The sequence below is a fragment of the Rhipicephalus microplus genome, chromosome 6 (assembly GCF_043290135.1).
Source record: "Rhipicephalus microplus isolate Deutch F79 chromosome 6, USDA_Rmic, whole genome shotgun sequence".
In the NCBI taxonomy this organism is placed as follows: Eukaryota; Metazoa; Arthropoda; class Arachnida; order Ixodida; family Ixodidae; genus Rhipicephalus; species Rhipicephalus microplus.
This window is the reverse complement of record NC_134705.1, coordinates 119,798,764-119,810,505: the sequence shown is the minus strand read 5'-3', so window position 1 is coordinate 119,810,505 and position 11,742 is coordinate 119,798,764. Positions and strand designations below refer to the sequence as shown.

The 11,742-nt window shown below is 43.4% G+C and overlaps 1 protein-coding gene across 1 annotated transcript; it reads left to right on the top strand.

The window, feature by feature from the left end:
• Window positions 1-223: 223 nt before the first annotated feature.
• Window positions 224-11,074, top strand: LOC142764908 (uncharacterized). The gene is made up of 4 exons (XM_075865448.1): window positions 224-2,852; window positions 5,696-5,918; window positions 9,533-9,683; window positions 10,826-11,074. Exons 2-4 carry the CDS (start codon window positions 5,719-5,721, stop codon window positions 10,958-10,960), a joined length of 486 nt encoding a protein of 161 aa, XP_075721563.1. The 5' UTR covers window positions 224-2,852; window positions 5,696-5,718; the 3' UTR covers window positions 10,961-11,074.
• The last annotated feature ends 668 nt before the right edge of the window (window positions 11,075-11,742 follow it).

Here is an 11,742-nt window from a genome sequence, read left to right as displayed (position 1 = left end):
AACTTAACTGCTGATTTTTTAGCTTATTGTGAGTTAAAATCAAAGAAAAAATAACTGTACTCGCATTGAGTGTCTGGAGAAGCGTTTGTTTGTTTGCAGACGGCTATTCCGGCGAGATCCGAACTATCCGCTACAACCCGAGTAGTTTGCTCAGCCACCATCACGGAGGAAGGAAAGGTAGGAGAGGCCCTGACGTCACTCGTTGTGAAGCCGCGATGGAGCCGGAAGTCAGCCATATTAACTGGGCAAATTCTCCTCTCTTGTTTACATTCGATATGTAAAGCAGAAGGCACGGCTCTCTTTCCGGCTCGGAAAGCCCGTGAGCTGCGCAGCGCGCGTGTCGTGACGATTCGAAATTAATGAAACGGGGCTCAACACTCTGGGCCAGTGCAACACCTTCGGCGAAATCATTTCGTCACAGTATTAACAGCGAGTAACAGCTCACCAAAAACGAAGCAAGTACAAGAGAAAACCGCACTAGATGCATTGAAAACGGTGAGTGCTTTCACGTAATTAATTCAGAAACTGTACACACAACACGATCAGCGGTGCGCCTTCTACTGTTGCAATCCGCCACGCGGCCGACGCAGCGTCCGGCCACTGTGTCCATGTTCCGCTTGAAACTCACTGGCGTCAGCTATCTGCGACCGTGGTGACTTTGAGCACAGTGCAAGTGACACTTGAACGCGGTTGCTGTTACGTGTAGATTACATGCAATGCTTGGCGAGAGTATACGAAGCGGAAGGGAAAAGGTGTTTTAATACGCAAATGCAAGTTGTTACTGTACACACACAGCATGAAACTACATATGTGCATATGGTCCTCATTGGGTCTTGCTGGGCTCAACAGCATCGTCCGTTGTCACAAGCAGGAGCACTCCCCAACCGTCACTGACCTGCAAGGCGTTGGTCGTCGTTCCGCTTCGTCATGGTGCCCAACGCAATTTCACTGAACACTGATTGCTTCATCCGCGTCATCCGCCGCACGACATATGGATATGCACTCGTTCTACGAACTGTTAAAACCCCGTGATGAACAAAAGGATTTGTAAACGTTGCTAAGAGTACAGCAACTCCCAGGAAAACACTGCGTAAACAATAACGTGGCGCAGAGCACGGATAATGTCCGCCACGGCTCAGCACGAGACCTGGGGAGGCACACAAGCCACCGCCAGTCACGGCCGCTCACTGCTGGACCAGATCCAATGCGGAACGCGTAACCATAGCAATGCCACCATTGTGCCCAGTGAATATGGCCGCCATGATGTCATTTCCTCCACACTTTTCACGCCGTGCGCTGGCTGGGCATGCCCTCTCCTATCTTTCCTTCCTCCATGGCCACCATCTTGCTTGGACAGCAAAGTAGCCTGCATCGTATTTGTCTATGATGCAGTCTTCTCGAAGCCGTCAATTTGCCAGCTACGTCAGAATTGGAATCAGACTTAAGATGGCCACCGCCTATGGTGACTTTCTGAACACCCTAGAGATAGAAACCATCGCGATTAGCGCAACGAAGCAGGACACACGAAAAAAAAAGCTCCGCAAAAAAGCACTCGAACAACTGAATTTGTTGAAATCATCCGCGAGGAGGGCGCAACGTTAGTGCCGTGTGATTACTCAGTTGTGGCCATGCACGTTCTTAACAAGAATTGCAGCCGAAAGTCCTGATGAAACGTGTAAAGAACTCTTTGCTTTCCATTTTCATTTCAGAAAAACAAACAATGGGAGGTATTTATCAGAGGCGCGCCATCGATTGTTCTCAACTTTTTTTCAGCCATTGCAATGCATGTAGTCTTTTGACTTGACCAATGGGAGGTTAGAGCTGTGGGATCCCACTTTGCACCCCCCCCCCCTCCAAAAATGGGAAACACTGCGAACGTTTATAGAAGCACAGACCACGTCCCATTTTCTGTATCTGAATGCTCAGACAGTGAGCACTCACCACTCTCGTTTTGTTAATTAATTCTGGATAGCGCAAGTATGTTCATTGTCCTAATTTTGACACAGACACTCGGGGACAGCAGGCAAACCGATGCAAAGTGACGTTTAAAATAGAACCAGGTATTTAAATTTGTAGTTTGCCGAAAAACTGAAAATCGCATATTCCGAAAAACACCGCGATAGACTGCCTGTACGGGAATAATGTGGCAAATCCGGCCAGTGTATCCTTGTAGACAGCATCCATAATACTGTATGAGTTAATGATGACTTCTAGTGCATACACGCCGCTGCTTAGCGTGCAGTTGGTTGTTCAGCTGTTCAGCTAATCTCATATCAAAACTTTGTGTGGGAATTTAAGATCACAACATGAGCATTACTGACATGCACTAAGACTTAGGTGCCAAGCGTCAGGTGAGCCCTGGATAAAAAGTTATAGCATATCCATGAAGTGAATGATGAGAGTGGCGAAGCGTCTGTCTGTCTGTCGAAAGAACTCAAACGATGCGCGCGCCATCTTGTGAATACTTCGCGCACAAGGAATGGCTACGGCAGACAAGCCTTACGCCTTATGAAGCTTCACCCTTGAAAAAATGCTTCTTCCTTTCATAGCGTTGCAACGCTTTTCTACACAGCCGTAGCTCTGCTGATCGCTGGTGTCCGTAGTACCAGGACCGGGCTCAGCTTTTATTTTTCTGTTCGTGTATCAGCTTATTGCAAAATTTCAATTAGCATTTTGCTGAACATTATCACAATCTACCATTTTTTTCATCCAGACACCGCCTTCGACTGAAAAACCTCCTCCACCTCCTCCTTCAAACTCAAGCAAATCAACTACAACGGAAAAGACCCCACCGTCTAAGCCTGCATCAACTAAGACTGGATCAACTAAGACCAGAAAAACTACGACCACGAGTAAGTAGTGCTTACTCTTAACAAGCAGATAAATGGCTAAGATAAAAGATAAAGGCTAAAGGAGGTCAATAAACATAGGGTAGAGCATATTCAGGAACTGTTATCAAATAACTAATGGCAGTTTGTCTCTCTCAAAATGAAGATATGTGACAACCGAGTGTTGCCCCTACTTACCTGCGATGCAGAAACGTTGTGGATTACAACGTCGTTTGTACTCAAATTGAGGACAACGTAGCGAGCAATGACATGAGAAATGATAGGTCTAACTTGAAAAGAGAAGTGGAGTGCGGAGTCGGCCAGAGTTCAAAGGAGAGTTATGCACACCTCAGTTTAAATTAAGCAGAACAAATAGACGTGGGCCGAGCACGCAGCATGTAAAAAAAGCAACAGCTGCTCTTTGAAGTTTGAAGTTTGAAGTTTGAAGTTTATTGAAATTGATTGGTTACAAATGGTGGTTACAATGGGGTTTACTACTGATACAGAGGGAGGTCCCAAAGTCAAGAGACTGTACAGGGGACCTCCCATAAGAGCTGAGTAAACAAAAGTACTTTAACGCAACAAAGATGTGTACACAAAGTAAACACTGAAACATCGTTGGATTATTTAAAAATTACAAAAGAAAGCAGAGATGATGAAATGATGAAATGACTATGCTGAATGCAGATAATTCCGAAGGTTGATTTTGAATGCGTGGAAATTGGAGATATTTTTAACATGGCATGGTAATGAGTTCCATAGTTGTGTGGCTGAAAAGTTAGTAGTGAACTTACCATAATTAGTTCTAAGTTTCGGTAATAAGAAGCTATTGCTGGATGCGAAACGTGTTGACAAAGAGTAAGGATACTGGCTTTTGATGATTATAGGGAACGGGAGCTTTCCGCTGATGGATTTGTGGATTAGTATTGCGAGGGAATATTTATGTAGTTTTCCCACCGACAGAATACCGTTAGAGGTGAGCAAAGGCAATGCTTCTGATGTGTAGGTGCTATGTGTCATGATGCGAATAGCCTGATTTTGAGTGTGTTGCAATGGAGATAAATGGACTGGATACGTGTTTCCCCATGATGATATGCAATAATTAATATACGTATGAATGAAAGCGTAATAAAGGGATATTAGTGTGTTCATATGGAAAAAATTGCGAACTTTAATTAATATCCTAATGCCATAAGCTGTCTTCTTTGTTAACGATGAAACATGCTCATCAAATTTTAGGTGCTTATCTAATGTGACTCCGAGAAACATGACACTGTCAGTAGGATAAAGTGTGTTTGAAGCGAAAGTTAAAGATGGTGAACCTGAATAAATCCTATGCTTAGAAGAAAAGATGACGAACTGAGATTTTGTAGCATTTATCTGTAGTTTATTTTGCCGGCACCAGGTAACTATGCTGTCCGCGTCGTGGTTAAGCTTGTAGATTAATGAATCAAGGTGGTTATCTGAGCAGAAAATAGTAGTGTCGTCAGCGTAAAGAATACAGTCAGATGATTTTAGGCATTGTGAAAGATCATTGATGTATATTAAAAATAAGAGAGGTCCTAATATTGATCCCTGCGGTACCCCAATGTTACTTGTTTTAGGGTGTGAGTAAGTGTTAGATATAGACACAATATATTCTCTATCTTTTAAGTAGTTACGTAGTAATTTCAGTAGCGGGCCTGCTATTCCAATAGACTCTAATTTAGCAAATAGTATATTGTGAACAAGTGAATCGAATGCTTTAGACAAATCAATAAAGAGCGCCCCCGTCAAATTACCTGCATCAATTGCCTGCCGGATTTTATCTGTCAAGTAAATTAATGCTAAATCAGTTGAGTATCCCTCCCTAAATCCAAATTGATTTGTTGATAAGACATGAAATTTTGAAAAATAGGAAGACAAGCGTGTTACTATTAGTTTTTCAACAACTTTGCTAAAGAATGAGAGTATAGCTATAGGTCGATAATTAGATGTGAGACGCTTATCTCCCTTCTTGAAAACAGGAATTATTTTGGCTTTCTTCAAGGGGCTTGGAAAAATTCCCGTGGTAAAAATAAGGTTTACTATGTGACAAAATGTTTCAGATATTAAACTTGCTATGAGTTTTATGAGAGAGGGGCGGAAATTATCAATACCGGGCCCAGTATTTTTTAGACTAGAAATGATAGTGACTCTTTAAAGAGGACATGAAGACCTCCTCGAGCTTGTTGAAGTAACAAATTTGTTGGAAGGCAGACACGGCTATGAACTGCTTAGCCAATTATTGCAGTCATCAGCACTGCGTAAAGGTTACAAGCGGAGCGTAAAGTTGCTGTTTTGGCAGTCAAGCAACTCGCGAGCAGAAGCTGCCTGCATCGGCGTTTTCGAGGTTAGAGAGGGGGGAGCATTGTAGCGGAGAGAAGGGGTAGAAGACGCGCATGCACTGCGAAGGTGGTCACGCTACACACGAGATTCAGCTCGGCGCTAAGGTGCTTGGCCTCTAAATCCGTCACTATTATCGGCGTTGTGATATTTCAAAACCTTGTGTGACTTTCAGTGCAGCTCTGACATGTCTGTCTAAATGCTGCTATAATTTCTCCTAACTCTCTGACTGCTCTGACCTATCTATTGTCTAAACTGCCCTGACCTCAATTTTGCCATCTTATGGACCACTTTTCATTCTAAATAATAGTGTTCAGTTAAAGGGATCAGAAAAATTCGCCATTATAGCCACAGACTCACCATATACACGGAATTGTCCTTGCGTTAGTTCTGTCATACTCATTTCTTTCACAACAATATTTCTTTTCCTCCATCTTCAGCGAAAGCCTTATTTTTGTATTATTGAAATCAGAGTGAAGTGTCAATTGTTTACGCGAATGCAGCGACGACTCCTCCTCCACCACTGATGTGCTCGGTCAGCGAAACGGCCACTCATCAGACCATGTACCCGGGTGACGGCATTTGCGACATCCTCATGTACACCGACGTGCGACTCCTAAATGAGACGTTTGAAGAGCTGATCGTGCCCGCCTCTTATCAACTGTTTCTCGAGCTCTCTGCTAAGACATATAAGAGAACGACGTGTGGCATATCACTAGACGTACGGTAAGTGCGGCGACTGGCGCTAGCGAAAACCGAAAACGGGAGGCCACGAGGAGTGTTTGTACAAAACCTTTAGGTAGAGGCAATGCTTTGTCGTTTATTTATTCATTTTTTTCATTCCAGTGAAGGTTGTTTTGAGTGAACAAATACAGTAGATTTTAGATTGTAGATGTTTTAGACAGTAGATTGTAGTTGTCCGCCACCACCAGTGTTCTTAACCATCAACGCGCGAAATAAAAAAAATGGCCGGTGATCTCCGCGCTTTGCTGCAAATGTCCTCCATATAGACAAATTCCACGGAACTTACGTCACGAAAATGCGGTGGCGCTGTCTTGGTAGGCAAAAGGTGCTCTGCCTATCATAGTTTCTGCTGGGTTTGCTATAGTGCATACAGTGTTCTCAGTCATACAACGAGAAAAAAAATTGGCAGCATATCCACGGAGGGAATGATGGAGAGTGGGGCGAAGCATTCGTCCGTTCGTTTGTTCTTGCTTCCGTCCATCTATGCGTCCGTCTGTGTGACCGTCCATGCGTCCATCCGCCCGTCGGTGCGTGCCTCTGTTCGTGCGTACATCCCTGTGGTTGTCCATGCATCCGCCCCTGCGCCCGTTCATGCGTCCATCCATGCATCTGTCTGTGTGTCCGTTCGTCCATCTATTCAGCACTCCAAGTACCACCATGTCGCACCTCTTCATCATATATTCTCCATAGAGAAGCACCACCATCCAGCGGACATTTCAAAGACTAAACCGGAGGTGGCACATGCACACTTTCTTACGGCTTGCGCTTCGGGTTTACTTCCCACCTTTAACCACCTCGAGTTCATGCTATATACTAGTTCACTGTATTCATGGCTATGCGGCCCAACGCTCGCTGAACCTTTCTAAAAGCAAAGAGGTTACACCCAGCGAGTATAACGTAGCAACCCTTTCTTGTCAGATAGTGCTCAATGTACATGCCCACGGCTGCTAATGGGGATCGCAGCGTGCGCGTTAACTAAACGCCGCATGCTCCTGTCTCTCATTCCCCATTAGAAGCTTTTGGCATGTACGTTGAGCACTATTTTCATTGTTCAACAACGCACAGAAGAAATCTCCCAACGGCGCCAGCTTGGAGGTCAAAATGTTATACTTGTAACACAATACAACGGCTACGAGAGACGAACGGGAGCTTCGCCCCTAAAATGGTATGCCGACAAATTGCATCGCGGTTGGATGTGAGTCGCATCTCACAACTTACTTTTGTTTGTTGGCGCACATCGCAGCCCTCAGCGCTTATAGCGGAAGTTACGTAACACATCGCTATAATTTTAGCCATAATGTTGACATCAGCCTTCCTGTGTTTACAAACATGGAATGGGTCTATACGATAATAATCTGTCTGGCGGCACTGCGTGAAAGATGGACACCATAGGACAAATAATCGAGTTACAAGATGTTATATTGTGCGTTCCAAAAGCAATACTCGAACCAGGCGCCGCACAATATTTATTGCGCAACCTGAGACAGACTGAGGGCTTTCCACTCCTGCACTAATAACACCAGCACTTACATCCATTTATGGAGAGGAAGATTGCTGAAATATAACTTGTAGCTCATTACAAGGGAGTTTTCGAATAGGGACCCCAAAAGTTTAGAGCCCCAAAGCTCTTCGATTATGCACGCTTTGCGTCAAGCAGGAACGAAGAGTTATCGAACGGGGTATGCGGCGCTTAGGATATTCACCCATATCTTGGTCACATCACTTCAGTGGGTACTGTCTCGTTTGTCTGATGCAAATCTTGTAGGGCCGGCTTTGGGGTTCCCGCAAAATTCGAAGAACAGCTTCCCCAACCCAAAACCCCAACGAGGTTTGGATTTTACGCATGCGCAGTGACCTTGGCTCTATTTTTTTGAAGTCTGTATTCAAATACTCTCTATTGACGTGAGTTATTTGCCTTGCAAATGGCAGGTAGTGACTTGTTGGCAAGACTCGTGCACGTGCCATCGCCCGACCACGCCATCTCTGGATTGGTAGAGCGAAAGGTTTAAAAGGACGAAGACTTGCTCTCCATGCAGTAGATCAGTTGCTATACAGGTGCGCCTTAATGACTTCCGAAGAGGCGGGTTCAAATAACGGCTACTGTGGCCGCATGTTGCTAAAGGCGGAATCAGCTGACGCCCCGGCGCCTAGCTTTAAGAACGCGTTTATGAACGCAAGGCAGCCGTAATAAATCTCGTGTTTGCTATGTCATGTCAAAAAATAATGCTGCGTTGATTGCGCGACTGTAAAAAAACTAAACAATTGAGAAATGAAAGATTCTAGGTTCAACAATCATATCAGCTTTAGTAAACGTATTCACAGTGAAAAGTAATAGCCTAAATTCGCAATAACGAAATCTTTTGAATGTATGAATGAATGAACTTTAATAGGTCCCTTAAAGCGCGACTTAGCACGTTGCGGGCCGTCGCCACGTGGGAATAGAAAGACCAAGTTTCTATGCTGTGTCGCGGGCTCGTAGGAATGCCGATAACTTTCGTTCGAGTTCAGAGCTGGTAATACCACCCTTCTATTTGGGGCTGGTATTATCACCCTCCTATTTAGACGGCATGGCTATTTCACTGCGTAGTGCGGGGCACCACCAGAGCAAGTGTTATAAATTATCTATACGATTGCAGAAGGAATATGTGTTAGGTGGGTGTATTTAGGGATGAATCTTGTGTAATAGCGCGGAGTTAGGGTACGCCTTGACTTGAAGAAGCCCGAGTGTCGGAGCTAGAACTCTGCTTAGTTTTCTAACGATGAAAAAAATATGTTGTGAGTCTATTGTAGCACACTATCTTTTATGCTTACGCCCATGAATGCAAAATTACTGTGATGGCTCTATTAAATGAAACCTTATAATGCTGATGAATGGTAACAAAAGGGTAAAATTAAAAATTTTGCTGCTGCAGTAAGTTTAGAAGGGCCATAGCTTCTCCAAAGAAATCAAACAAAATGTTTTGAATCTACAAAATGCCTAGTTTGTTAAAGATGAGAGTTCTAGCGCAACGCTAAATACATGACAAAGGCACAACAACAAAAGGCCTCCCGCATTGCGCCTATACTGATATCCAATACGATATCCGCTGATTACACCTATACGACATCCGCTGGTAGTAAATATGTATATAAACGTTTCCATGGTAGCAACGAGACATAGTTATCAGGTACGTCATAATAGAAAACTCCAGATCAGCTGTCCTTGGTCATGCCCTGACATCACACAGCACCCACACGCCCTTAGCACTTCGCCTCCACTGAAATACGCCCACCGTGGTGCCCAACTAGCTGAGACTCAGATTTTCGTGCACGTTCAAAAAAACTCCAGGTGGTCGAAATTTTCGGAGCCCTCCACTATGGCGTCTCTCATAATCAAATGGTGGCTTTGGGGACGTTAAACCCCACATAACAATCATATTGTCGGGACATACGCTATTTAGCAATCATGTATAATTCTATTCAAATTGGGTAGAAGTTTTGAAAATCCACTTGCAGTGAGCGTGCTTCACAAGCAATGGTTTAAATTTTCTTGAACGTTCTTGCATGATGGTGTGCTCTTCGAACAGCGAACGCATGCATCCCGTTTGTTCTTCCAGGTACATAAACAAAACGACTGATAAAGGCATGACGAGTGCGCTACAGTTCGTTCAAACGAAAAAGATCAAGCATTTTGGCATTCTGAAGATCTATGGAACCGACGCTGACCTCCAAAGCTATGGCCCAGCTCTGTTAAAGAAGACAACGGCGGTACAGTGATGTTAAATTTCAGTAATATTGTGGATGTAGCTGTCGTCGCAAGGAACATTTTTGCATTGATTCAATCTTTCAACAATGCTGAAAGAATATGTGCCTTTTTTTCATTCAACCGCCATATAAATAAATGCTCCTCCAAAGCTTCCTAATGAAAAAAAAGAGTAATGAAGCAAGTATTGTAATCTTCGTCGAACTAAGCGTAACGGTAGAGATCAATATGTTTGACAAAGTTACAAGCAGTATTTACGAGTAAGAAGGGTCTATCTCTCACAGTTGGATGGCAGCACGTGCTCAGATAATTTCATGAGTATAGACTTGCACTTTATGCAAATTCACTGCTTAGGCGAAGAAAAGACGCTCATGCAAACGTGAAAGAACGCGGCAATGAATTCAGAGGAAATGATATGATGTACTAGAAATAGCAGTATAATAGTTTAGTCAGTTTGCAGGGTTAGTTCTGATGTAATGAAGTGCATGAATGTTCGTTATTCAAGCTATAGCCGAACAAGTAACCGTAGACATAAAATGGCACAAGCTTCACCATTGGAAGGGGGGGGGGGGTGTTATGCAGCAATAAGGCTCTTCTCTAAACAATGATAGGACAGGTCAGCCTGAGTAAAGGTATGTGATATGATTACCCCACCTCCTCGGACAGTTAATCGCTGGTGCCTCCCCGCTGCCCCATCTTATTGAACACGCCTACAGTTGTAGGAAACCTTGGACAAACTGATCTTAAAACAGATAAACTTATTGTGGTCCTCGCTATTTAATACAGTATATTGAACTGTAAGATTAGCAGACGGCGCTCCAAATGTGACTTCAGACTTGTTTAACAACAAAAGAGGTTTGTAGAGAGGTCAATGAAAACTTGAGAAAAAAGCGAAATTCGAGGTGTAGCCCTTATCAAGCGAGTTCACGCATGAAAATAATTATTCTATATAGGTAGTTTTTGCATAATATAATGTGAAATACTTTGTTACGTGAGAAGTGCTTTTGCGTTGATGTATGTACGAAGTTCTTGCTGTCTCATTCTATCATTCCGCCTCATGCATCCTCTTCTGCATTCTCGCTCTAGCTTGATAAGGAATGAACTCTAGAGGAAATAAAAATTTGCATCAATTTTCTTTCTTATGCAGAAATTGAGATCTGTCATTCCAGCTTCGGAATATGGGAAATCGTCACATATTATTTTTGGCTTCGGATACTACAGCTACGACTTCAAGGACTCTTACAACACTCTGAAGGCGACGGTGACAAAACTGACTTCGTGAGTGCCCCATCACTCTAGATATGGCATAAAGGCCGAGATATACTGCGGAAATATGATTTCCCCAATGATATTTACCGTGTTCTCACAGGAGGTTCGCAGAGGCGTAGAATGAGAAGAGTTGGGTATACGAGATAATGGAGAGTACTTTAGTTACGCGCGCTTCGCCGATGCATTTGCATTGCCTAGTAACTCTGGGGACAAATTTCAATTCATGATTACTGAATTAGACAAGGTGAGCAGAAATATGGGTCCTAAAATTAATCTGCAGGTAACGAAAGTAATATACAACAATCTCGTAAAAGAACAGCGCTTCGGGAGAGGTAGCAGTGTGCTTGAAGTTGTAAAAGACTGCGTCTAATTCGAACAGGTAGTAACCGTCGAGCCGAATGACGAGATCGAAGTAACTAGAAGAATAAGCGACTGCCATGAATTGCAAAAATCTAGGGTCCATGGCCAAAAGAAAAGCTACAAGCTACTGAAGCGCGTGAAGTCGTTCACTTTCTGGAGCAATCAGAAATAGCTCAAAAGTACTAAACAAAAAAATGTATTATTGCCACAGTTAACCGGTATGTTTGAAAAAATATTTTCGTGCTTCCCTAATATATTTTCGGAAAATCCTTTCTGAAAACAGTTCAGTACTTAAGCGACAAGATCACCTTAGCCATTATATTGAACTTTCATGTTTTGTGTGAACACTTAAACTGGCATGATTACTTGTGTTTTTACAAACTCTGTGAGGTGTGGACACATTTCTGTGTAGTGTGGACACGTTTTTGTGTGGTG